Here is a 27,495-nt window from a genome sequence, read left to right as displayed (position 1 = left end):
GCCGAGAAATTCTGTTCGCTGCTGAGTCCCTCTGCGGCATCTGAGACGGGACCCCACCTGTGCCGGCCGCCCCCACACACAACAGGCTGGAGACCCGAGGCCCAGGGGTGAGGCCAAAGGCAGCTACAGAAGCCATCGCCTAGGGCCCTCGTCCAATCAGAGCCTCTCCTACCTTCTCTGCAAGCTCAGCTCCATTCAGAATCCTTTTTTCATTTTCCTTTAGTGTCTTTTGTTTCAGGTAAATGGCCTCTGCCGTGCTGGGCTGGAGTCACAGGTGAGGGGCAGCTCTCACCTCCCCACATTCCAGTCAGGGGCCCCTGGCACCCCAGCCTCGACCCGCCAACCTCAGGGCCAGACACTGCTGGTGGCTTCTCACACCACACACTCTCCTTTGCCCCAGAGCAGGCCACGCATGCACTCAACACCTTCACTTCTCACCTGCTCAGCTCTACCTTCTTTCTAGAAGGTTCTGTGTGGGCCTCCTTGGTAAACACATTCTGTAAAGTAAGTGCTTTTCTTTACCCAAGTGTAATGGAAATCAATTCGGGGGTGGAAAGAAAATAAAAAAGAGGCGATAAACTGATAATATTCTAATTGCCCCTTTTATACTGGCTTCCAGCAAAGGAGGAAAGAAGTGTGTCCTGTGTGCAGGGGAGCAGGCGTTCCAGGCCCTGCAGGAACCGGGAGGGGTCTGGGGGCAGCTGGTCTGGTGGGCTCCATCACAGGGACGCGGAGAGAATCAGTGAGGGGAGGGGGGAGCCCACTCCAGCTCCAGCGTTCTGGAGGGACTGGGCTGAATAACAACAGTAGCTGACCAGGGAGGGCGCAGGTCAGAGGTGGAGCGTGATGTGGGCGGCCTTGGGCAGCCACAGAAGCAGTTCTTCTCTGAGAAGGACAACTCGGCCCCAAGGACGGGCCAGGCCTCTGCTGGCCGCCAGCCCAGCGGAAGGCTGGACACAGCGCGGCCAGGGAGAGAGTCCAAGCCAACCCCGCGGGAGATGACGCCCTCCCTCGATCCACCTACACGTCTCCCTGAGTGCTTCCTGTGTCCTCTGCTGCAGGCACAGTGGCCTCAGCCACTTTGGGAGCGGGCCATCAGATACGCGCATTGTGGCCGGGCACAGCAACCTTGGCCTTCCTCAGAACAGCCACCCTCCCAGGTTCTGTAGGGTCTTCCCTGCGCGTGTGCACAGAGGCCGGGCCCTTCTCTCAGCAGACAATTCTATGGCACGTACAACCGACTCTGGAGTTGAGGAACACCCCAGGTGGCACATGAGGCCCCAAGGGTCATCTGCCACCAGCATGTGGCAAGTGGAATAGCTGTGCTTGCAACAGAAAATGGGGGAGCAGGGACTGTTCACCACAGCACCTGGCCTGCACCTGGGTCTCTGCCCCTGGGGTCTCTGCACTGGGCCTGCCATCGGGAACAGGTCAGGACGGGAAATGGTGTGCCCCCCACCACACAGCAAGCAGACCCAAAGGCGGGGGGGAGGGCCCTCTCACTGGGACTTTTCTTGCTGGGATCTCTCTAACCTTGGAACCCACGGTGTTGGGAGCTAGGGCACAGCTGCATTCACCCGGGGGCTCACCCAGGCCCTGGCAGAGGTCCCAGCCCGCAGGAATCACTCCAAAGTGACCGGGGCCCCACACCAATGGCTCCCGTGCACCTGGAGCCTGGTCACTCTGGACCGTGCCGCGGCCCTGCCAGCTCCTCCTGGTCTGGACCCATGTCCTCGAGCTTCCCTGTCAGAGGCTCATGGATTCTCAGTACCAAGAGCTCCAGAGAGTGACATCTAAGCGGGGGGGAGAGGAGATGGTGGAGGAGAGAGGGAGGGGTATGGGGAGGGGGAGGAGGAAAGTAGAAGCAGGAGGGGAAGCGGGGCGGGGTGGGGGGCAGGAAGGGTCAGGGGAGGGGGAGATATGGAGAAAATGCAAAGGGCCTGAGTCAGGGCATCAGCATCTTCCCCCAGCCTCTTGGTCTCCTGGTTTGACTTCAAATGCAGTCTTTAAATAGATCTGAGACTTCCTGCTTTTGAATAATTCTGTAAGTTAAAAAAAATGTATCATTCTTTCCATTTGCCTGATAAGTTGAAGTTTCCACTTCAAAGTAGCATCAGTTGTCTCTGAGGCAACAGTGTGCGTGGGGGCAGGGGGGGGTGGGGGTGGGGAGCTGGAGTCAGGCAGGGCCGTGGGCGTCACTCGGGCCCCACTTCTCCCTAATTGTGGGGCCCTGAGCAATTCACTTGTTCTCCCTGCACCTCCGTCTGCATGGTAAACATGGGGTGAAGATCCTGACCCCTCGTGGGGCTCCGTGTGGTACAGGTGAGTCTCCTGGGCACCCAATGAAGGCTGCGATTATTGTCAGCATCACCACCGTCACTCCCCCCACCCTGCGCACACCAGAACAGGCAAGTGTGGAATTCAGGCAACTCTATAGCAAGGCTTGGTCCGTCTGATTTTCATGCCAAACCAGATAGTCCTTAAGAACCACTGATTTCCCCCCACCCCACCGCAAAAAAGTATCGCCTCCGATACCTATTCCAAAGGGAAAATTAGCAACCAAAGTCATTCTCTTAATTGCAAAAGCAAACTCATCTTCAGCCAGGAGGCAAAAAGGCAGGGCCCTGACCTGGCCTCATGTCCGGGAGTCACCCCAGCCGGGGGGCAAAGGTCCAAAGGACAGGACACCCAGAGAGCTCTGGGCCCCGCCCCAGGGCAGGGCTGACAGCCCAAGGGACCTGCTTTCTTGCAGGAAATGACACCAAAAGACTCTGCTGGTCAAAGGTAAAGGCAGGTCTCCTTTCTGCCTTTGCAGTTGGCGCTAGGGGACCTAAGCAGTCACCAGCCGTCTGCTGTCCCATCACTGGGGGAGAGAACTCCATGCAGCGGGGGAGAAGGGAACAGCACCCCCCTCCCCCCATCCGTATCTGAAGGTCAGCAACTCGCTGGAATTGCAGATCCACACGGAGCAAGGTGATTGTAACAGACGGGGGTGGGGGGCAGCAAACAGCCTAGCTCATCCCTTCATCGTCCAACAGGAATGTTTTTGATGGAAATCTCCTCCAAAATCAGTAATTTCTAAGCTGATTTCTCAGAGCCAGTAACAGTGAACACTCCTTACTTAGCTTTCAAGGGCGGTTCCAAAGGATGCTGGACCTTACGGGATTCAATCCTCCCAGACTCCCAGAAGATGGTCCATCATGAGTCCCATTTCACAGATGAGGAAACTGAGGCTCAGGGAGACCATGGCACCTGCCCAAAGCCTCACACAGGGTTAGATGAACAGAGCCCCCTCTGGTTCTCCCAGGCTGGATCCCAGTAATACTCCCAACTTCTGTCCGGGTCCTTAAGGTGGAAAGCGGGCTCTTTCCCAGCCTTTACTGGAACATCGGTCTGTCCCCCATGGGTGCTTCCTCCTTTCACACCACCCGCCCTGGTCTCAGAGCCCAGGGTGCACCCCCGGCAGCCTCCTGTCAGGTCTGTTTCGAATCTCTGGCCCCCCCTTATCTTTCCCAAACCCCGCTCTGGTGCACCCGGGTCGAAGGCCATTGCCTCAGACCTCCACAGAATGGGACGCAGGCACAAGCTGGGATTGCGCTGCTCTCCAGCAGTGGGTGCCCAGCCTCTAACGCGGGCCTTTCCTCCTCCACAGTGCAGGGACCAAGGCGCTGCCCCTCGGCGTGGGTGTCACACAGAACGAGGCCTGGCAGGAAGCTCGATGGTCGCTGCCTTCCCCTCCTTAGCCCGCCCTCCCTCATCTGTCCATCAGTCCTCAGCCTGTATTTCCTTCTGTCCTTCCTTCCCACCTTTCTTCCTTTCCTTTCCACTTTCCATATATATGCCAGTCAAGCCAGTCACTCTCTCCAATTGCTGCTGTGTCCTTAACTGTCCCGTGTCCCCTCCCTGGGATAATTTTATCCGCCCCCCCCCCCCAAGGAGCTCCCACGTCAGGCCTGATTGGTGAGTGCCCCTGAGTCCCTGTCTGTGATTCCCTGGTCTGCGTTCTGCCTCCCTTTCCTGAGATCCAGTCTGGTCAGCTCTGCCTGTTTTAGCACCAAATTGTTTGCTAATTATTTCCTGTCGGTTACATTCCTTCAGGGCGGACCTCTGTCCCGAACGAGTGACTAACTGTTCCCTCGAGCGCCTGCAACATGCTCATTCCTTCCCACTCCCCTGGCAGGGCCCACGGCACAGGCCAGTGGACCAGGTCCCTCCCTAAACACTCTCACCAGGGAGCAACAGAGTCCCTTTAACAACAAAACCAGGCCCCTCCCTGCAGAGAACGCCAGGCCTAGCAGCAGCCTTGCGTTTCTGGCCTGATCTGCCCCCAAATCCTACCCCCTGCCCCCGCCTTGGGGCTCCTTTCCCACCTACCCCAAATGACTCGCTCTGAGTGACCGGCCCACCCTGCTTCGCCTGGACTGTCCTGAGTGTCAAACCGGAAATCCACATCCTCCCCCCAAGTCCCAGGTGAGCTGGGAGTGTTGGTCACCCTATCGTCTGCCCGGATAAGAGCCTATTTTTACAGGAGGGGCAGGTTACTAACGTTCTCGCAGGTCATCCAGACGCAGGGCGTTGCCCCGCCCTCACCAGAACAGTGGCACAGGAGAATCTGTGATCAGTCAGATGATGTCCTGGCACGTGCGCTGCTGAGGACATGGACCCGCCAGCTGCCTGGGTCCGGCCAAGGCTGCGGGCGGGGGACAAGGGGATCCAAGACAAGCCTGGTGAACACCCCGAGTGGCTCAGAGGCCCTGACACAGGACAGCCCTCGCCCTCCCGCTGGGAGGCCACCTCTGGGAAAGATGGGCAGTTAAATTCAGTGCAGGTGGCAGATGCCCCACAGTGGCGCATCTCTGGTGACAGACACTGCAGACCAGCAGCCAGGGCCACCTCATTTTCTAGTCCCCACTTGCTCTCGACAAAAGCCACAGTTTCTCTCTGACCTCCAGGTTTCTTTCCCCTGGGACTGAAGAGCAGAGCACAAGCCCCTGTCCCATTTCGAACAGGAAAGCCTACCAGGGGCCCCCCAAGTCGGCAGCAGCCGGGAGACACCCTGGCCCCCCTGAGTGTCTGCCTCCCCGAGGTCGAGGGATCAGCCTGGAGGATTATTACCCTGGGATTCAGCTCCCACCTCTCATTGTAAAAAGAAGACAGAGAATCTTCTCAAAATAATTCCCTGAAGGCCTTAAGATCACAGATGCCAGTTCTGTCTTTTACAAATGTCGGTACAAACAAGATGGCTGTTATGAAACTGATGATGGTGATGATGATGATGATATAGTGCTGGTGATAACAGCCACTATCTCTTACGTGGTAGTTACTCTCAACTACTCACTGTTGTAAACGCTTTCCTTACACTAACTCAGTTTCCCCTGACAGCAAGCAGCAACCGGGAGTCCCGCACAGCACGCACCGCAGAGGGCAGGCCCACCCCTTCCTCCAGCGGAGCATGCAGGGCCAAGGCGCTACTTGATGGAGCCTGCTGGGTCTGCTCTACCCAGGCCACCACAGCCCGAGAAGCATGCTCCATGTTGTGTGGCTGGGAGTTTGGGTCTGGAACTTTTTTAAGGCAGGTAAAACCAGAAGCCTGACCTTGGCCATGAAGTGCTTTCAATAAAAGCACCCAGAGGGCTGGGAGCCCTAAGCAAGGACCTTTCCTGCTGCCAAAAAAGGGCTTTTCAGACCTGCTCCTCCCAGCTCAGACCCGGTGGGCATTGCCGGCGGGACACTCTCAGAGCAGCCGGGACAATGCCACCAGCTGACTCCCCAGGTAGGTCTCCCTTGACCACAGCGTGTTGTGGCCGTGGCCTGGGGTGACGGTGACAGAATGGGAAAGGACAAGTTCCGAGACTGTTTACTGGTGGCAGAAGGCCCAGTAATAGCCCCCAAAGCTGTCCACACCCCAATATTCAGACCTGGGGACATGACCCCTTACATGGGGCACAGGAGTTTGGATTTGAGGTGGGGCGATGGTCCTGGATTGTCAGGTGGGCCCAGCCTGATCATACGCATCCTTGAAAGTGAGAACCTTCCCCCGCTGTGCTCAGGGAAGACTGGACCCAAGGAACAGTGGTCAAAGAGGAACCTTAAAGGTGGAGGAAGGAGCCACAAGCCAAGGAATGCAGGGGATCTCTTGAAGCTGGAAAGATACAGGCATGGATTCTTCCCTAGAGCCCCCAGAAAAAGACAGAGGCCTGCTGATGCCTTAATTTCAGCCCAGCGAGACCCACGTCAAGCTTCTGACCAGTATAACTATAGGATAATAAACAGGAGCTAATTTTCCACTACCAGATTTGTGGTGATTCTTACTCGTTTGCTGTTGGCGCCCCCTAGTGGCGGCCTTGAGATGCACGTTCAGATCACCACTTCTACCTCGTCTATCCCTAAGCAGGTTCTGTTAGAGAATGTCACCAGTTAGCTTTTAGCCCCTCTCAGAGCTAACCCTTCCCAGTCTGCACAGGACTGGGGTTTCCTACAACCCAGGATCTTACGTTTTAAAACCAGGGAAGTCCTGGAAAGACGAGGGCACGTTGGTCTCCATACCCGAGTCCCCACTTCAACCCTAGGGGAAGACTAGTCGAGGAAGTCTCTCTGTCCCAGGCACTGCACTCACGGAGCCCCAGACACAGCGGGGCCCGGACAGTATGCCTTTAAACATGCACCCCGACTTCAGATCAGCAGCGGAGGTGCAGACTTCGCTCTGGTAGGAAATTAGCAATGGAAGGTGCGTGATTTGTTTCTCAACTTTCAGAGAAATGGAATAGGGGGGCAGGGTGAGCGGGATGGAGAGACCATGGGAAAGAAATCCTAGTTCTCACTAAAAGTGTTCACACTCAGCTTTCTCAATTTGTTCGGAATTCTCTAGCTGTTCTGCAAAATCCTTTAGAAACAGGTAGCTTCCAGAAAAAAATAAAAAAGGTACCTTCTTTCTCTCTATTTTGTTTGAAATGTTCCTAAGTTCTAAGGAGGCCAAAGGCCTGGAACTGCCTATTTCACAAAAAAGTCTAGTGCCTTGAAGATGACCAGGTTGGTTTCAATGACCGACTTAGGACTGTTCCATGGGTCAGGATGGGAGGGGGTGGGGGTGGGGCTTGGTGTTTCTATAACACTTTCTGCTCAGACCGAAACTAGTCAGCTAATCAGAAATATCTTTAAGTCACTCAGGGAATTCTTAAGAGATCGGGTTTAGGGTCAACGTGAATTTTTAGCGTGTTTCCCTTTTAATAAAGACGGCAGAAACCAGAGGCTTGATGGTTAACTTTTCAGATAGAATCTGGCAGGAGTCACCAGTTGGGCATGATATGAAGGATCTCGAAGCATCCACCTGCCTGAAAATGCCTTCACCAGCCTTCCGTGAAAGCCTGGATCTCCAAGGACTGTCTAGGAAAAAGCCACGGTCTGTCAAGGTAAGTGGTGGCGGTGACTCCTATCTTCCCCGGGGTCAACCCAGGACAGTCCAACAACCCCTCACCTCCCCACAAGCTGTCCACTTCCTCATAGACGGCACAAAAGGGTCGCTTTGGTGACTCTGCAGCTGCCTACAGGTGTTTGATGAAGTGGCAAAGCCAGATGAACTCTCATGTCTTATTTTAGTAAAGTTCACTTTGTAAATGTATACTTGTCAGCTCTCTTTCCAAAAAGCTTAAGGCACTTTTGAGAATCTGTATTAATTAGTACTGCTAGTCACTATAGCTATGAAAGATATCCAAAATCTAAAATTAAATCCAGAAGACCCAAAATAGCCAAAGCAATCTTAAGAACAAAGCTGAAGGCATCATGCTCCCTGATTTCAAACTATCTTACAAAGCTATAGTCATCAAAACAGTATACCATTGGCATAAAAACAGGAGCACAACTCAAGTGAACAGAATAGAGAGCCTAGAAACAAATGCACAAATTAATTTACAACAAAAGAGCCAGAAATATACAATAACGCAGTCAGGACAGTCTCTTCAATAAACAACGTTGGGAAAACTGGACTGCCACATGCAAAAGAATGAAACTGGACCTCCATCTACACTACACCCAAAAAGTAACTCAAAAATTATCAAAGACTTGAATGTAAAATCTCAAATAATAAAAAATTGTAGAAGAAAACGTAGGCGGTAAGTTCCTTGGCATCAGTCATGGCGATGACGTTTTTGGATTTGACACCAAAAACTGAGGCAACCAAAGCAAAAATAAACAAGTAGGACTACACCCAACTAAAAAGCTTGTGCGCAAAGGAAACCATCAACAAAGTGAAAAGGCAACAAACTGAATGGGAGAAGATATTTACAAATCAAATATCTGATAAAGGGTTGATATGCAAAATATATAAAGAACTCATATAACGTAGTGAAAAAAATCCAATAAAAAAAATGGGCAAAGGATCTGTACATTTTCCAAAGATGTACAGATGGCCAACGTGTGCGTGAAAAGATGCTCAATATAACTGACCTTCAGGGAGATGCAAATCTATACGCCAGTGAGCTGCCATCGCACACCTGTCAGACTAGTTGTTATCAAAAATGCAAGAGATAGCAAGTGTTGGTTAAGATGTAAAGAAATGGAAACCCTTGTACCCTGTTGGTGGGAATGTAAACTGGTGCAGCCACTATGGGAAACAATACGAAGTTTCCTTTAAAAATTAAAAATAGAATGACCATAAGGTCTAGCAATTCCATTTCTGGGTATCTATCTGTAAAAAAAACAACCTAACTTGAAAAGGTGTACATGCCCCCATGTTTGTTGCGGCATTATTTACAGCAGGCGAGACACAGAGAGAACCTAAGTGTCCGTCAGTGGATGGATGCGCAAAGAAACTGCGGCATCTATATGCAGGGGAATATTACTCGGCCACAGGAAAGGAAATCTTGCCATTTGCGACAACTTGGATAGACCTCGAAACATTATGTTAAGGGAAATGAGTCAGAACGAGAAAGATAAGTACTCACTGTTTCACTTATATGCGGAATCTAAAAACAAAAACCAAAAAACCAAGCTCATAGATACAGAGAACAGGTTGGGGTTGCCGGAGGCAGGGGTTGGGGGCTGGCAAGAGGAGTGATGGGTTCAAAGCTGTAAGCTTCCAGTATTCAGTGAATAAGTCACAGAGATATAATGTGCGGCGTGGTGACTAGTGTTCATAATACCGTGTTGTACATTCAAAAGTTGCTAAGAGAACAAATCTTGAAAGTTCTCATCACAAAAAATAAAAAATTCTGTAACTGTGGGGTGATAAGTGTTAACTAGACTTATCGTGGTCATCATCTCACAATATATATCTAACACCGAATCATTAAGTTGTACATCTGAAGCTACTATAGTGTTGTGTATCAATTATACCTCAATAAAAACACATACAATAAACACATTGACACACACAACATTAAATCACCTGGTATACCGAAAAATAGCAACCTAGGGTAGGTACTAAGTAGATTTGATTTTCTAAGTTCAAGTTTGTAACAGGTCTCATGGATGACGCGCTCATTGAAAACGTTTGCTTCGGGGTCAAGGGCAAACAGAGCAGAGCCATTTCTAGCCAATGAGGTGGCCAGCGTCTCCCACGGTGGCCTCAGTGGAATTTCCTCTGAAGGGTGTTAACTGGGCAGTTAAGAACTTAAGATCCTTGAGGACTGCCGCACTTCAGTGCCATGTTCTGGGCTGAGGAGCAAGGCTTGGAAACTGGAATTCAAAAAGGAGGTGACAAAACGTCGCTTTTTGTATAGAATAACGTGACAATATTGTACAGGAGAGTGCCTATCGGCGGAGAACTACGTGGGAAAAGACGGGCCTACTCAGGACGAAAATGGTGCGTGAGATTCTGCGAATGCTCTCACGTACCTGTCGCTGACATAAAGGCATCCACACCCAGGAAAATAAGAAGTTTGGAGGAGTTAAAGGAAGGGGGAGACTCACTGCGTCTTAGGTGTTTTCGACCCTAAGGAGGCTACATGCCTTAGCTTGTCCAGCCCCCGCTGACACCATCTACATGGGATCTGCTCTGCCCCTCTGCACCCCGTCTCTGTCCAGATCCACGATAACTGGTAACGGTAAGGAACCACGGGACGGTGGGCACAGAGACCCCCAACCAACGCCAGGAGGGGGCAACGCTGAGAGGGGCTGGCCCCATGCCATCTCCTCTGCGAGTCTACCCAGTCAAGGTCGACTTGACAAAGTAGGGTACAGAGTGAAAAGGGCAAAAAGCATGGGGTGCCCCAAACCAGGAACACAACCCCTCACTCTGAAAGATAAAATTGTGCAAAAATGATAAAGGATTTTCCTTAATGGAATTTTGAATACGTGTCAATGCTTGCCGAATCAGTGAATGAACACATGAGCCAATCAACCCATCAATCGCCTGGGCAGCCAGCACCCCACAGCACTGTGAACAGAAGCATCCGGTGGTTTTGATATGTCGGGGATGGTGCCAAGGGGCAGGGCACAGGTCCACCCAGAGAAGAGCCAGCTTCCAGGGCTTCACAAGTGTCGCTCTCTTCCTGGCCTAGTTTGGGTTACTGGTTGTGTTGAGAACATTGAAAACCACCTACATCAGGGAAATCTAGAGCCATAAACTCACTTCAAACAGTATCCTCTGTGCAGAAGTTGAATAATTTCAGGGGATTTTTACCTGTTTCCACCTTTATTCAGATGCCACTGGTGCCGTAAGTAAGATCTCAGTAATATTCCACAAACCTTGAAAAGCTAATTCACCTAATTAGCCAAAGTATGCCACAGGCTTCGAGTTCTAAAAATCTGGACTAGGGATTTTAAAAACTTCTGTTTCTGAAATATCAGTGGCTGATACCTGTTTAGAGGAAAGACATTCTTTGTAAGTGGCCTATGTCCCTGAGAAAGATGATGTGAGTTGAATTGATACATTGATTAATTGTCCCATGGAAACAGTGATACAACAGATTATTTTCTTTGCCAAGAGCTAAGGGAACAATGTTCACAGAAATGTCCCATCAGCCCCAAAACTGGGGGAAGAGTCACCTATGGAAGGTGCCATGTTCCAAAAGATGTTATGCACCCCCTTAGCGGATGACAGCGATGACATGGGGGAAAGCCAGTAGCAACGTGACAGAGAAGCCAGTCCCTGAAGCACTCAGCTAATGTCACAATCTCTGTGAGAGGCAAGGAATGCCGGAAAGCAACTTTCTTTGGGGAGGAGATTCTGACAACAAAATCTGGAACCTCAGGCCCAGAGACCTGTCTCCTCCCCTCGCAGCCATGAGCGTGCCACTTAACGTAGTAGGAGCATCCTTCCACGCCACCCTCTGAGCAAGCTGTCTCGGCTCAGTGCCCCCTCCGCTCTGCTTCCTGCACTTGGCACGGGGGAAGGCGCGGTCCTCAGGGGTCCTGCCCACACTTCTTGGTGAGGTGCAGGATGAGACTAGGGCCAGTGGGGTGTGGCGGGGACAGGCCACCCTCGACTTGCGAGGGAGGAAGGCCCATGGTGAGCAAGCTGAAAGCAGAGGGCGCCCCGCCAGACCCCTGGTATTCCGCGATTGTAGTGCAGGGGTGACCGCCATGGTCCAGAGGGGCTGCTGGCGGGTAACAGGCCAGCGATTCCAGCTGCGCCATCCCACCAGCGGATCGCCTGTCATGCTTCTCTGCTTCTTTACCTTTCCTGCGAGGCAGAGGAAAGGCTACCTGGGCAGGAAGCCACCTAGCTGGCCCTTGTCCCTGCTGTCTCTTGCCTGCCCTCTTCTGCCCTCTAGTGGAGCCACAAACACCCAGCGAGGACAGCAGCTCCAACACATAGAGCCCGGACCGAATGAGGCTCCATGTAGCGCAGATGTCCACCCCTCAGTGCCAGGTCTCACAGGGGTCGCTTATGGATACTGTACCAGCGTCTCCGGGGACGCAAACATCATGCATCACTCTTCTTGTGAGCTTATCATGGAAAAATGTATCCTAAGTGCAGCTAGGCCTATTTTAGAAAAGTTTAGTATTCTTTCTTAGATTAATAAAAGCGTGCACAGTAGGTAACACTTTCCATACGGACTTTGATCGCAGAGCCGACCAGTGGTTCAGGCCGTCCGCCCACGCGTGTGGACGGGGTCGGTGCCCACTGCGTGCCGTCATTAACGCGGCTGATTAGGTTCCTCACCCCAGACCACAAGGGGGCTTCTGCTCCATCTTGGGACGTGCTTCTCGCTCTCCCACATGCTCCGAACTGAAGAATAACTTCATCCACCATTACACCTCAGTCCCAAGAAACATAGTGTCGGCCTTAGATTTGAAACATAGCTCTGAACTATTCAATAAGCCTATTAATCCTAAAGGCATCCCCAATGCTGACAGTATTTACTCTTTTCTGCCATAGTAACAATCAGCGTATTATCAGATGGATTAGGTGGCTGGTCACCCTTGACCCACATAGCTTAGTCATTCAACCAAACTGCTCTTAGCTTTGAATCCTGGCCCAAGGCCCAAGTCCTGTCCACTGTCACAGCGGGCGGGATCGAGTCACGAGAAGTACGTGGACGACCAGAATGGAACTTGCCGTTTATCCTCCTGTGTGAATTATGCTTTAAAAACTCCAGGGCTATTTTTAATCCTTGTTTAATAATATGGCCTCACACCAACTGAAGCTTTTACACAGAGATGAAAAGCATATTTCCTTGTAAAATTCTCACGAGGAATTATTACAACAAAGGACCGTCTTGTTCTAGAAAGCCAGCTTAATAACACAGCCTGTTTTTATAGGCCCTGGTGGTTTGCATTCCGGAGTGACTGGGAGGGTTCCAGCAGCGACTCAGAGGGAGAAACCAGGAAAGCGCCCTCACCAAACCCCAGGCCTGGCCGCAGGGAGTCCTCCTTCCGCCTGCCCTGGTCCCGCCTTTGAACTTCTGCAAACAACTCCGTGCCTCTGACCTTGACCCTGTCTTTTCACTCACCCAGATCTCACAGCTTAAAAGAGACGGGAGCCACATGTCCCCCTTACCTATCGCCTCAAAACAACCTACCCCAAATGCAGCAGCCTAACGTGCTGGTTTCATCTCAGCTTGTGGTTCCGGGAGTCAGGGGCTGGGATGAGGCTTGACCAGCTGACCCTTCTGCTCCATGTGGCATCTCTGAGTGTGGGCTCTGCCCTCTGCTGTGTCCCCTTCTCTTTTGGGGACACAGCACAATCGACAGATAAATGAAGGACGACAGCATACAAGCAGGGCTGCTGGAGCAGGTGGGAGGCATGGAGTGGTCCGATGTAACGATACGTTTTGCACAATGCAACGATACGTCTTTTGCAGAATGGAACTTCCCGTGAGCTCACTCCATCCGAGCCAGCGCTGACTCACCCGCCAGACCCGGCTTGCGTCTGAGCACAGTCCTGCAGCAACTGTTCAAGTCCCCTGCCTGGGGAACACCACGCTCGCCTCTCCGCTTCTATGGCAGGAGAGAGACTATGGCGGGGATGTAGGTGCTGACCAGTGTGGGGGAGGGTGACAAAGGTCACTCCATGGTGGCCAGCTGGTGGACAGGCTGGTCTGAGGGGCCCAGGGCGGGGTCTGGGTAGGATGTCTGGGGGGCTGGGCTCAGCTGGGACTGTTGACTGGGGCACCTTCAGGTGGCCCCTGCAGCGTGGTGGCCTCAGACAGACAGGGGAATGGAGGGGGTTGGGACACTGGGTGAAAAAGGTGAAGGGATTAAGAAGTACAAATTGTCTGTTACAAAAACAGCCTCAGGGATGCAGAGGGAACACAGTCAGTGGCACTGCGATAACTGGATGGTGTTGGTTGGGTGCCGGCCTCACCAGGCCAGCCCTTTCTTAGGTGACACAGGTGCCCGATAACCATGTCGTACACCTGAAACTAGTGTAACCTGCCTGTCAGCTGTAATTCAGACATTTTTAAAGTTTCTTTAAAAGGTGGTCAGGGGACCAGGCAGACGCTGCAGCACTGAAGGGGGAAAAGCACAGCTGCACCCCCGCTGGATTCAGCGCACCCCCAAGCAGTCAGGCTGGTCGGGGCCAGATCCGCTTCTCCATGGGGGGAAGGCAGAGTGTCCGAGGCACACTGCACTGCATTTTGCTGCACTTTGCACCAAAATGCTCTGAGCATTTATTTATAGAATCTATTCTTTAGTCACTTGAGAAAATGTCGGCAGTGTGTAGAAGCAATGGCGTACACACACACACGTACACATATTATATGTGATATATACACACATACAATATAATATATATGCATGCCTACAATGTGCATGCATGCACATGCATGTATATATACATAGAGGGTGTGCGTGCACATATATATTACACATGGGTGCACACACATGTAGTGATGGGCCACGCAGCATGTCTACCACAGACCCTGGTGTCTGGGCGCCGGCAGCTCGATGTTGCCGCGTCGCTGCCGTTTCTGGCAAGAAGAACCATAGCCCATTGGTTGAAGTGTCTCCCTCCGTGTCTGCTGTGTCCATAGTGCTTAGGGTTTCTAGCGCACTGGAATTTCGGTTCAGAAAATTAAATGACAAAGAAGCCATTGAGTGCGGCCCAGAACTTCACTTCACCCAGTCTGGCCGCTCGCGCGTGGGAGCAGAGCTGAGGACATGGGCCTGGAGTTCAGGCAAAGGGAACAAAGCTGGGGAGAGATGAAGCCTTTCTAAGAGCCTTTGAACTCGCCGCCTCGGAGACCCTGACACTGAAGGCACCAAAAAGGCATGAATTTTCCTCACTCAAGGAGAAAGCCTGCTATGCCCGGATCCCAGACCCGTAACTCCGCGATCCCGTGCAGCCTTCAGCTCCTGGCAGCCACGGTCTGCTCAGGGCGTGTGCATGTGGAGTGGCAGTTGTCCCGGGAGCCCCCTCAGGACCCCCGTGGACCCCCACCAAGGCAGCAAAGACGTCCCCCACCCTGAGCTCTTGTCCCCCACCCGACTGAGGCTAAAGGTGGACCTGGGCTTGGTGGGAGCTGCCGCGGGTACCTAATGAGGGTCTTCCTACTGGACCGCAGCATCCTAGCCCCCCCACCCTGACCCCGGAAGGTTAGAAACTACAGACAGAAAGCCTCAGGCAGAACGGGTCCAGGTCCCCTCCCCGCCCAGCAGCCCCACACGGGCTTGTGGAGGGGACCGACCTCAAGGACAGCTGTGCACTTGCACACTCAGAGACGAGGGGGCAGTGGGTGGCAGGCATCACCTCATGGGTCTGTCTCCTGCTTCTCAGGGAGGACAGAGAAGTGACTGCCTAAGGGCATGTGGCGTAGCCAGACTGGCCCCCGGCCCGTGTGCTGGAGTCACATGGCTGTGGGTGACTTCGTGTCTCTGGGCTTGGCACCAGTAGTTAATACGGCAGACACGCTGCTCTGCCCGTCACTGAATATATATATATTTTTAAACACCTCCATTGCTTTTAGACACTGCTAAATTTTTCTTAGGCCAGTTCAAGCTCGTAAAGAACTGGATCTATAAGTAAATGACTTGTGCACTCGGCACATCCTAAAATCATACAGTGTGTGGCCGCGCACCCCCTGACATTGGCCCCACGGAGAAGCGGGCCTGGTTCTCCAGGCCGTGCAGGGCTGGGCTGAGTCCGGTGGGAGTGAGCCGTGTGCTCTTCCTCCTTCAGGGCTGTGTGCTTTCTGCCTGGTCCCCTGCCCATCCAGGCCACCACGCCACAGGGGCCACCTGAAGGTGCCCCAGTCAACAGTCCCAGCTGAGCCCAGCCCCCTAGACATCCTACCCAGACCCCGCCCTGGGCCCCTCAGACCAGCCTGTCCACCAGCTGGCCACCATGGAGTGACCTTTGTCACCCTCCCCCACACTGGTCAGCACCTACATCCCCGCCATAGTCTCTCTCCTGCCATAGAAGCGGAGAGGCGAGCGTGGTGTTCCCCAGGCAGGGGACTTGAACAGTTGCTGCAGGACTGTGCTCAGACGCAAGCCGGGTCTGGCGGGTGAGTCAGCGCTGGCTCGGATGGAGTGAGCTCACGGGAAGTTCCATTCTGCAAAAGACGTATCGTTGCATTGTGCAAAATATGTATCGTTACATCGGACCACCCCATGCCTCCCACCTGCTCCAGCAGCTACGCCTGTACATCGTCTTCAGTCATTGGTCCATCCCTTGTGCGCACGGCACAATCTTCCAAAGAGAAGGGGGCGCAGCAGAGGGCAGAGCCCTCGCTCACAGATTGAGAAGCCAAATCTCGGTTGTCACCTCCCAGCTGTCACTGCCTGCCGGCCACTCTACCCTTCCATGGTATTTACTTCCAGGCAATGGCTTCCTAAGTGGTATTTTAGTGGTTTCCTCCTGGGTCGTTCGCTAGGCGAAGGCTCCAGGAAAGCTGCCTTCATCACTGCTGGTGGCTGTTGTAACCCCAGCCTCACACTCCTTGTCTGACATCCGGCAGGTAGTCAATAAATTATTCGCTTTAAATAGTCTCTTGGGTCCCAGATACTAACTCTGTAAACGGAAGGCGAAAAAGCCGCTCTTACTTCTCCGCACATCAAAGACTCAACCTTCACGTGGACGACCGCATGCAGAGGGAAGACAAAGAGTGAGTTAGGGGCAGAGTCCACCACCTAGTAAACACCTGGAAGGGGAGAAGTTCAATCTGCTCTTTCCTCGTGGGCACGTACAGCCCCGGGCGCACCCTGGCAGACTGAAGAAGTCCACTCGTGTGTCAACACAGCCTGTGTTTCTCCACAGAGCCGCCTTCTCAGAAGACCCAAAAGCACCTTCCCGGACGATGTTCGAGGCTTGCGTCTTTCAGTTCAGTCACTGACCACAAGCTTCCACGTCCCGCCAGACCTCCACACACAGGGTTTGCGGACATGCTCTCTAAGTCTCGGGTAATTCGTTCAACGAGCTGCGAGCAGACACACCCTCACAGACAGCACTGTGGTCTCACTCACCACAGGTGACTGCTTTTCACGGCGCTTTGTAGTTGTGGGAATCAAATTCATCCGACAGGTGGCCAGGCAAGATCAAAGATGGAGCAGCCCCTGCATCTACACATCTGAAACTTTATTTTGAATAGGAATTCTCACAGTGTAAAAAGGAGTCTGATCCTGAAAGGCTACGTGCTTGATAAAATGTAACCTGCCAATTAAAAGAAAGGGAGAGCTCTGGACGGTGTGGCTCAGGTGGTTGGAGCGTTGGCCTGTAACCGAAAGGTTGCAGGTTTGATTCCTGGTCTGGGCGCACACCGAGGTCGCAGGTTCGATCCCCTGTCCGGGCATGTGTGAGAGATAACCAATCAAAGTTTCTCTCTCACATCCACGTCTCTCTTTCTCCCTTCCTCTCTCTGTAGAAGCAATGGGGAAAAAAAATGTCCTCGAAACATTTAATCCAAGGGTGTGGATTAAAAATAAAAAGAAAGTGAGAACGGCAAGACTTGAAAGACATACTCCCTCAGGACAAAAGTTATAGAATATAAAGTTAAACAGCATTTCAAGATTCCAGTAAGCGCAAGTGACATTTCTGAGTGTGTATCACAGCACACATCCTGTTTCCCCATGAATTAATTCCAAGAAATTACTAAGACTACAGGGATAAATTACTCCAGTACAAACAGAGCAGCCCCATAAAAATACCTGAAACTCACATCACCGACAAAGGTTTATGTTTCTTGATGTAAAAACCAGGAAGAGTAAGTAAGGCTAAAAGGCAAATAGGGACCAGCAGCATTTGAATGTTTACGTGTAAAGGTTTGCTCGATCTCACGCATACGGAAAAAGACGTGAATTAAACGACAAGGGGCATCTGTTTTCCTCTTAGATTCAGCAAGTTGGGGAAAGCTGGGGAAGCAGCTGTGCCCAGGCCCAGAGCCCGGGGTGTGAATCACCACTGGGTCCAAAACGGAACAGAGAAAATTAACGATGGGAGAGGCTCAGCAGATTCGAACGTCTGCCTCCCAGGCCCTCAGAGGACAACGATCTTTGCTGAACGTCACAGAAGCTCAGAGAATGGCCAGAGCAGAGCCAGCCTGGTTTAGAGAATCCTGAAGAATCTACAGCAAGGTGAGCAAAGGGTCCCGCTCTCTCAGTGTCCCCAGCACGGCTAGTCAGTCAGTGACTGCCACTGCACCCCGTGCTCTCACAGCCTCCCGCCCACGCCCCGGCTCCCACTTCCCCTTCCTCTCAGCATTAACTGGGTGCCGTTCTGTGCCACACCCTGTGCTGAGGACCGGGGGCTGGGGACAGGGGAGTGACGGCAAGCAGCCTGTGTAGTCCCTGCCACCACGCTCTCGGCCCCGAGGTCGTGTTCCAGCCACTCCAGGGAACACACGGCTCCATCTCTGCCCCGCGTGCTGGATGGCAGGCTCCGGGAGGGCAGGCGCCTGCCAGTCTGGCTTGACCCTGTGTCCCTAGACCCTCACGCAGTGCCTGGCGTGCAGGACGTGACAGTCCCTCCTGCACCGAGGGAGCAGACCAGTCCCTAGCACTACGATCCACCTGAACCGACCGTGGATCAGAGCTTTGGATGTTACACATTCCTTCAAGTCCTGAGTCTTGTTTGTCAACGTGTCTGAAACAGAAGGGTAAACTGATGCGCTTGGCGGGCCCGGCGTGGCGCTCCTGAAGATTTCTTCTGATACTCGAGGAGGTGGGCTATCTGAGTGGACCTAGTCGGGGAGAGTGGGCCACAGGAAAGCCATGAGAGAATGAGGACACGGGGAGGAGGAGGAGGAGGAGGGGCTCACGCTGGAGCCACCCCCTTCCGTCCAGAGCATGTGACCCCTCGGCCCTGACAGGGACACTGCAGGAGGGGCCACAAGTCCCCGCAGCCCCATGGGCTCCAATGTCTGCAGCCTGCTGACCGGGTGTCTTCACGGAGAAGCGTGGCTCTCGCCTTCCACAAGGGGACACTGGGCCAGGACAGTCGGGGGACAGGTCTGGTGTCCTGCTCCTCACTGGCTGAGTCACCTTGACCCAGTCCCCACCGGAAAGTGCTGATTGACAGCCCACCACGACCACTGCCGGGCCAGGCGGCGAGGATGCCGCAAGGTTCTCACTTGGTGCTCACGCGCTGTGTGTGCACGCGTGTGTGAGAGCCGAGCAAAGCGTGAGGTTCCACCTCGGTGTCCACCCTAACCAACCCTCTGCAAACGCCGTGCACGTCATTGTACACAAGTTGCAAAGCCACTCAGAAAACCAGCGACAAAAACTACCATTTTGAGGGGAGACTCAGAGTCACAGAAGTGCATTTTCACTCACTTCCCTTCAGAATACATAGCCCACACGTAGTCATGAAAGTAACACCCCCTTCCAAGCTCCTTGGAGACCAAGGCCCGCGGAACAGGTCTCAGCATGCTCTCTCCCAGGGAAACGTGCAGAGAGAGCCGCGGCCTACTGGTCTACCAGAGGTCACTCAGCTGCTGGTCCCAGCGGGTCTCTGACCCACTCCCATCCTGCCACCGGCTGGGTGGTGTGACAAAGCTCGGACGCCTTGATTGATGACTGATTGGGAAGGCATTTCTTGGTGACAAATATTCAAAGCCCATGTCTTTCTTGACTTTTCCTCATCCTAGTCCTAGCTTCACCTCTCTGACGAACCCGTGTGATGGCAAGTTTCTGAGCTCAGTGGTAGCTCTACGTAAACACTTAAATGCACACTGTCCAGAACGGAACTGGGGAGATCCTTGGACCCTGGCCCAGGACTATGCTCTGATCACGGGGTTGGGAGTTTAAGTCATGAGAAATTTTCCGGGAAACCCGTAGTCAGACTGTCCCACCCCTGGGCCCAGCCCCCAGGGATAGGCCCTGGATTAGGAGAGCCACACCTGTAAGTGAGACTTCCTTGGCGACCAAATCCCCACAGCTCCCAAAGGCCTTACTTCATTCTTCCTGGTTAGCCTTCTGTCCTGAGTTGCCATTATGTTGGTGTGCGGTTCTATTGTTGACCTTTGTTGTTACGAGTACAGAAAGAAAGAATCTTTCTTACTGCATGTACTGCAAGGTCACCCTATTATCTGATGACGAATTAACACTTCTTTGAGGAAACAAAACTAAAAATGAGCACGATCAGCCACTGGCTCACCACACAATAACTCAAGGGCGCTGCCTTCGGCCTGTTCTAGACGTCCCTGGTCCTTTCACATCCAAGAATGCAGCCTCCCATACTTAACAGGGTAACAAAAGATGATGACTCTCGCTAAGATGGGGGATGCCAACCACACAGGTGGCTAAAATATGAAGCCGATTTTATTAATATTAGTAGTTTATGTAATATTAGTAATATTACATATTACCGGGTCCTATGCGGTGACTTGCTGGCATATTTGGGGCCGTGCCATTTACTTCTAATACTAGAAAGAAGTGTGAATGCGAAAGTTCACAGTAGAGCAGGGGCTAATGAATCGCACGCTGTGTTTACTGGGCTGTCGCCGGGAGGCTAGGGCCGTGTTCGGGAGAACACCGCAGCACCCTCCCTAAGGCACCGCTCTGTGAGCGCCACGCGCCAGCGGTGGCGGAGCAAACACCGTGACACACCTGCCCGGACCTGTCGGCAACACCCAGGAGGTCAGAAGGCCCCTCTGGAAGAGAGTGCAAATGAAATGGAGCCCAAAGGACGGACCGAGAAAAGGCGGGCAGGGGCAAAGAAATCCTACTCTGAGCTCACGCAAGGATTTCGAACCAAGTATTACGAACTCAAAAGGTATACCAGCCTAATGGGCTTTTGCTTGTTTCTTTGCTCTGGGCCTTTTGTTTTGTTTTTAAAGGGAATGATTTGTAGGATAAGAAGAAAGGGAGAGGCCTCGGCCGTTCCATGAGACACATCTTAGGTGACCCTCAGAAGCTGGATCAGGCAGCAGATGCTTGAAAATCGAGCTCCCTGTTTGGAGAGCTGTTTGTTTCCTGAGAGGGTAAGCTGCCCGCAATATGCCCCCGCCTCTGCCAACACGAACCGCTCCCAAGCAGAGTCTGAGAAAACAACTTCCTTTTACTTTTCCTCACATTCTTCTCCCCAGGGAATTGAGCTAATTAGGTAGCCAGGGGGATTTTCCCTTTAAAAAAAAAAAAAAAGCAGGGATGGAATAGGAAGGGGATTGCTTGTAGGCAAAAGCAGGGTGAGAGCTTGCAGATGCAACAGTAACAACTCCCGCTGACACTATGCTTATTTCAAGCCACTACTATTCTAAGTCCTGTATGTAATTCTTGAATCCCCACACCAGCCTCACTGGGCAGGTACTAGTAGAGTCCCCACTTTATCTATAAGCAACAAAGGCACAGGGAAGGCTAAGTAACTTGCCCAAGGCCACACAGCAAGCAAGTAGCAGAGCCAGGATGTGATCCGGGACACCCTCTCACTCTGAGGTCCGTGCTGTTGAGGACCCCGGCCCACTCCGTGGTGCAGGCAGCCTCCCACCCACACCTTCACTGCATCCTGGACCAGTGCTCCACACAGGGGCTGGGAGATGGGCTCCAAACAGCCGAGGGAGGAGACAGAACATGTGGGGGTAGTGTTGGGTGCAGGGGCGCTTCCGCAGAGGACACCCAGCCCAGAGTGGGGTGGAGACAACTTCCCAGAGGGGCCGATGCCTGCTCTGAATCTCGGACACACGGATAAGGGGATGTGGGGCAGTCAAAACCTAAAGGCTGGGAGAATGTGTTCTCTCAAAGGACAGCCAGTAGTTCCATACAGTTGGCAGAGCGCTAAGCAGGTGACCAAGGATGGGGACACCCAGGCGATGCCCAGGAGGCAGGAATTACCTCAGAAAGGGCCATGTGGCCTGACTAAGCAGTGTGGGTTTACCCAAAATTCTTCAATAAACAACCAAAGAACTGAACACTGAGAAACAAAACCATCTGATCTTTTCCCCAGGCCACTATCACCAAGGGACTAGATTAGAGAGGGCCAGGAGGGAAGCAGGAACACTGTTCGGAAAGCAGTTTCTGCATTTCAGCGGTACCCAGAGGCCGGCATCCTGCAGCCATGCATACAGCAGCTTCCTCCACTGAGCGGCAGGTGCAGACGCCCGCCACAGCGCCCTGATCCAGCCTCCCCCTCCCTGGACCTCCCTGCAGCCCTCCTGGGGGTGTGTCCTCAGGTCCTGTCCCCCAACAGAATCTTCAGCTGTGCCAGGGTCTTAAAGAAGGCTCAGCACAGCACCTTCTCACCAGGGAAGAAGCGAACGCATGTCCTTGCCTTCCTGACGCCCTTGCCACGCAGGCAATCGCTGAAATTCTGAAGTTAATCACTTTGGGAACGTTTGGGTTTTTTTTTTTTCTTATTAGTATTTGCTTACATTTTAACTGGCTTTTATAAGCCTGCAGTATTTTGGAGGGATTATGGGTCAACATCACTGCACATTCTTGATCTTATTATGTACCTGCTGCTTGTTACCTTATTACCTAAGTACCTGCTGCTTCCTCAGTCTGGCTGAAGGGCCTTGCACAGAGGGCCCTTTGAACAAAGATCCCCGTGTGAGCGGCCGAGACCTCCTCCCCCGTTTGCCAATGCCTTGTAACAACGCGCATTTAAACTCGCAGCTTCCTCAGTCCTGTCTCACAGAGCGGTCAACAAAATTCACTCTCATCCCATCTGAAACGAGGTTGAAAATGTGACCTGAAGGCAGACTCTATGGAAGTCACCAGCACCCCGTCTTCCTCCAAAATAGACGTTAACATGCTCCATAAATAGTGTAATTTAAAGGAAATTCTACTTTCCTCCCAAACATACTTTATCTACTCTCCCCAAGGGACTCCTTGTCGGAGCTGATAGCATTGGCCAAGGCTCCGGAGGGGCCTCTGGGGTGAGTCCTGGGTGCGTCTCCCAGGACAACTCCCGGTGTGCGTTTTTTTCACGTCCAGTACCAGAGCTTCCTTAGGCAGAGCTCGTTCTGTGCATCAGTGGGGCTTGTGGCTTTTTAGCTGAATTCTTTAATCACCTCTTGACCAGCAGGGCCAGTGGGATTTTCAGGACAAAGGACAGAGGGGAGGCCAGGCAGCCTGGCTTCCCACCACCGCCACCCCAGCCTCCGCTTCCAAACCAGCCTGTCCTCCCCAAACGCTTCTCTGGGCTCCCTCCCAGGAAACCCAGGCTGTCCCGTCTCCCTCTGGGGCTGAAAGCGCTGGGTGACCATCAGGACGCCTAGGTCAGGCCTCTTGTTGGCCCCTCTGGGACCAGAAAAGACCAAGACTAAGGATGGGAGGGGACGTCTTACAAGTTGGGTAGAGTGAGATTTACCTTCACGAAGAGCGTGATGTCGTGGTCTTGGCCGGGGACCCCCTCCTCGGACGCCTCGCCGTCGTCCCCACGGCCGTTCACGCCCACCGTCTCATCCGCGCCCTCGGCGCTGCCCTCCTCCGCCAGGTGGTTGCTCAGCTCCATGGCCCCAGTCTCCCCCGCCACGCTACCATCAGGGGGCCCCTCCTCGCCTGTCCCGTCCGGGCTGCGCTCTCGCTTCTCCTCCGCGGGGTCCTCCACCTTCTCCTGGGGGCCCTCCTGGTCCCCGCCCTCGTCAGCATCTGCCCTCGGGTCCCCGGGGGCCGCTTCCTCTGATTCCTGTATCCCCGAGGCCCCAGCCTCCTCCACAGCTCCCACCTCTGCACCCTGAAGCTCCCCTGCAAGCTCCCCGCGGCTGCAGCCCCCACTCTCCGCCACTGCAGCCTCAGTCGACTCCACCTGAGGCTGTGGGCTGCGGTCCGCTTGGTCCTGGGGCTCCCCTTCGGCCCCGGGCGCCCCACCCGGCAGCCCCTCGGCCTCCATGCAGGCCCCCCGCGGCCCCTCGGAGTCCTCGCTGGCCCCGGGCGCGCTGCTTCCCGGTTCCTCTGGCCCGCGCTCCGCCTCCTCCTCCTCCTTGGGGACCGCGGGCTCCCCGGGCTCCCCCTGAGTCTGTTCCAGGGCCCCACTCTGCGAGTCACACCCGGGGCGCACCTGCTCCGCGCCGCTCGCCTCCTCCCCTCCCCGGGGGGCGCTCTCGCCTTCGCCCTCCCGGGCTCCCTCCCGGGCCTCCGCCTCGCCCTGCGCTCCGCTCGCGCCCGGCGTCTCGCCCCCCGACTCACTGTCGGAACTGGGCTCCAGCTCGCTCCCGCGCCCTCCGTCTGGCCCCGTGTCTTCTCCCTCCTTCAGCGCGGCCGTCGCGGCTGCGCCCACCCCCTCGCCCCCTGGTGTCCCCGTGGGGTCCTCGCTTGCTTCCTCCCCCTGCGCCTCCGGGTCCGCGGCCCCCGCCTCCCTGGGTCTCTCTGCCAGAAGCGCTGGGCCCTCCAGCGGCTCCTGGGCGCCCCGGTCTGGCTCTGTGGCCTCGGCCATGGCCGCAGATTCCTGTCCTTGGCTGAAGACCCTTCCTTGAGGCTGCTGAGAGCAGGTGGCAAGGGCGGCGGGGCCGAGGGCCACTGCCCCCCACCGGAGAGGACGCTCCGCTCCGCGCTCGGCGGCTCCGGGGCGGTGCGCTGGACGCGCGGGTGGAATCCGCTCAGTCCAAGACACTGCGCTCCTTCCTCTGGGTTTAAGCTCTCTGGACTCTCCCTCTACGCTAGTGCTTCTCCCCGGTTCCGCGTCTGCTCCCCGCCCGGACCCCAATTTCCTTTGCGGTTCCCTGGATGCGCGGGCAGCTTTGCAGCTGCACCGTTCAGTGCCTGGCGCGCCGTCCTGGGGCTGACCAGAAGTCCTTGGTGCTAACTCCATCCTCTGGGGCTTGGGCGGGGTTTGCTTCCCCACCTCTCCCCCGTCTGAGTGGCCTGGGAGCCTGACCAATAGCAGCCTTTCTCATGGGCCTTGTGGATTGCAGTGAAAAAATCCCGGTCCTGCTGGCCACTCTGGTGTTTTCTGAAGCAACTCTAAGTTCCAGAGATATTTAAATCACTCCCCCCAAACACACCCCACACTCAACTACCTAATCCCCACCTTGCCAGGAAGCAGGCAGTAAGCTTCTCCGCTGGTCCCCAACGGCAGAATCCAGTGTCCTGCGGGGGCATCCAGGAGGGAGGGGCGTTATTCCTGGAGGAAAGAGGAGCGGCCACGGGGCGCCTGCCCCTGCGGATTTACCCCCTTATCCCGCCGCGGGGACCCGTTTACTCAGAGCGGTACTGGCTCTCGGGGGGCATCGCTCCACCTGGAACGTGAAAGTAGAGTCTTTCACTTTCCAAAGGCAGTCTCAGGAAGAAAGTTTTAACTTTTATATAATTCTGCACATTTTTTTTATTTCCTGTAATTAAACAAAATGTATTGTTTTGAAATGATTGTAGGCTCAAAGCTAAAACTAGGGAGGAAAGAAAATAACGATTTCTGTAGATATACAATAAAATATCACATACATCGTGGAATACATATTTTACATTTTCTTTATCCATTCACCCGTCGAAGGACGCTGAGGTTGTCCCCATGCCCTGGCTCCTGTGGAAAATGCTGCCATGAACATGGATAAACAGCCAGTTTTAAAACACAGTTCCTACTCCCCGTCGTCACCCTCTTCCACCTCACATTTCCCCGGAGCAGTCGTCTCTCTGCGACACAGAATGTACTTTGTTTGTGGCTGCCTGGAGCAGTGTTGGGCGCAGGGGAGAAGCTCAGCGGACGTGTGCTGAATGAGTGAATACGTGTGAGCTTCCGTCCACAGACGGGTCGACCCGAGCCGGTTTTCGAGAACATGTGTCTCAGCTGGTTTTATACGTTGGGGGACAAGCGAATGTCACGGGGCACAGCGCTCACAGAAATCCTTAGCTACAGACTTTGGTGACTACTTCAGCGGCTACTTTTAATTATTAGCAAAAGCCGAGTCAGTCCACGTGCAGGCAACACCAAATAAATAGAACCGTGAAGGTCACGGTGGAGCCACTTGGAGATTTGCACATTGCCACCCGGGCAGCCGGCCCCAGATTAGCTATTTAAATACCAAGGAGGGTTCCACAGGGGTGACACAGTCAAGGGTGGGAGGCAGGAGGCAAAAGTGCCGGTGCTTAGTGAGCTTCATGCCACACATCACACGGAGCAATGAAGCAGACTAACTGGGGGGTCACAAAGAAAACCTCGGGGACTTATAAATAAATGATTTGAAGGTCTGCTGTTTTGGCTGGTTTTCCAGCATGAGGGGCCTCATTTCTGCAGAGATGCCCTCTCTCTGCGGGGTCTCCTCCCAGCAGCACCCGAGGGGCAATGGCGAGTCTATAACATGCAGATTGCATTTCAGGGCTGACCCAGAGTCCCTGCTTCCCTGCTTTCCCTTCCAACAGGCCTTCCTGCTCTCCGAAGACAGCGCCTCCTCCCACGCCTACCTATCTGCCTGGCTTTGCTCAGTTCCTTGAAAAGGTACATTTTTCAGTTTAAAGGAGGCTTCCGCTGCAGAGGTGGCCTAAACGAGGAGGCGGGGCCTGAGGCACAGGTGGAGCGTCATGCAGGTTAATAAGGACAAGACACAGACCAACGTGAAGAACGCCGTGGGCGACGCATGGGTTCCAGGTCACGCTGCCTGATTTAAGTCCCGCTCTATCCTGTGTTGAATCTGGTCCTTTGTCATCGACAACACGGGAGTGTGACGTGAAGACCGCCGTCACTGTGGGTTTCCCATCAGAGCACACGTGTCACACTCAGCCCAGCGTTTGTTCCCGTTGACAGTCCGACCTCATGGTCGGTGTTGTCCCAGAGGGCAGAGCGGTCACATCTGGGCGGGAGCGTCAGGGAGAACTGGGGGACACTCTGTCTCACCCAGCCGGTGACAGCTCTGGGTGACGCCTGTCGTCTCAGCAGCATGATCACCCGAGCATCCACTGTCACTCTTGGAAGTGTCCTAGTCTGGACGACGAGTTACACGGTCACTCTACCACGAAGCCATAGAGCTCATGAGGAGAGTGTCGTCTGTTTTCTTCCCACGAGATCGTGCGCTGTTCCCAAAACCAACCAGATTTTGAACGAGTACGGTTTTTTTAAACTTTTTTTTTATTGTTGTTCAAGTACAGTTGTCTCCATTCTACCCCCACCTCTGAATCACTGCTTGTTGGATGATGGGAGGGATTTTTTAAAAATAGAGGAAGAAGGTGGGGGAGAAGTAGGGGAGGAGGAGGAGGAGCCTCCAAAACTCTCCGACCAACCCCTTGCTGGAAGCCCTTCTGGAAAGGCAGCCTGAATCCCGAAGGGCACGCATATCCTGGGCCTGCGACCTCACAGGGTCAGCCCCGGGGACAGGGCTGGAAGGGTGTGTGACCCTCACACCAAGCAGGCTGCCTCACTCCAGAGGCTGCAGTTCGAGCCTCTTCTGCTCACGTCACCTCCCTTGTGGCCCCAAGGCAGCGGTCAGCCCAGGCGACAGAAACCATCCTGAAACTCAGGCCAAAAGTCAGCGTTAGACCCGCCGCCCCTACCTGTCACGCTCCCCCTGAGCACCTTGGCGTTTTCCTAAAACGGACCAGCATTCTGTACGTGCTCCCCACATGCTTTAGGAGCTTGAGTTCCTTCTCATTCTTTTAAACTCCAGGTTTTGATCTCCTCCCTCCAGTCCTCAGAGCCCCGAAATCTCTGGTGCTGAGTGATGGCCACACAAAGCAGACCTGTGGGCGCAGGTGTGAGCAGGTGGGTTTCAAACGGGGCAAGTGCACCCCTGGTGGGACGTTTGCAGTGTCTGA

General features: G+C 53.9%; 1 protein-coding gene and 1 long non-coding RNA gene across 2 annotated transcripts in view; one reads left to right on the top strand and one right to left on the bottom strand.

Annotated features, from left to right (window-relative positions):
- Positions 1–24,710, bottom strand: part of CLIC6 (chloride intracellular channel 6) — a 36,740-nt gene extending 12,030 nt beyond the window's left edge. Inside the window, exon 1 of the mRNA XM_024559698.4 lies at positions 23,126–24,710. Within this exon, the coding sequence (XP_024415466.3) occupies positions 23,126–24,565 (1,440 nt within the window). The 5' untranslated portion in view covers positions 24,566–24,710. The remainder of the gene's footprint in view (positions 1–23,125) is intronic.
- Positions 4,394–22,137, top strand: LOC123479741 (uncharacterized). The gene is made up of 5 exons (XR_006655465.2): positions 4,394–4,470; positions 7,270–7,409; positions 17,714–17,955; positions 20,658–20,801; positions 21,761–22,137. It is a non-coding gene; the product is annotated as an uncharacterized lncRNA (long non-coding RNA).
- Positions 24,711–27,495: the final 2,785 nt, after the last annotated feature.

This window comes from Desmodus rotundus, chromosome 2 (assembly GCF_022682495.2).
Source record: "Desmodus rotundus isolate HL8 chromosome 2, HLdesRot8A.1, whole genome shotgun sequence".
In the NCBI taxonomy this organism is placed as follows: Eukaryota; Metazoa; Chordata; class Mammalia; order Chiroptera; family Phyllostomidae; genus Desmodus; species Desmodus rotundus.
This window is presented reverse-complemented; position numbering and strand designations above follow the sequence as displayed.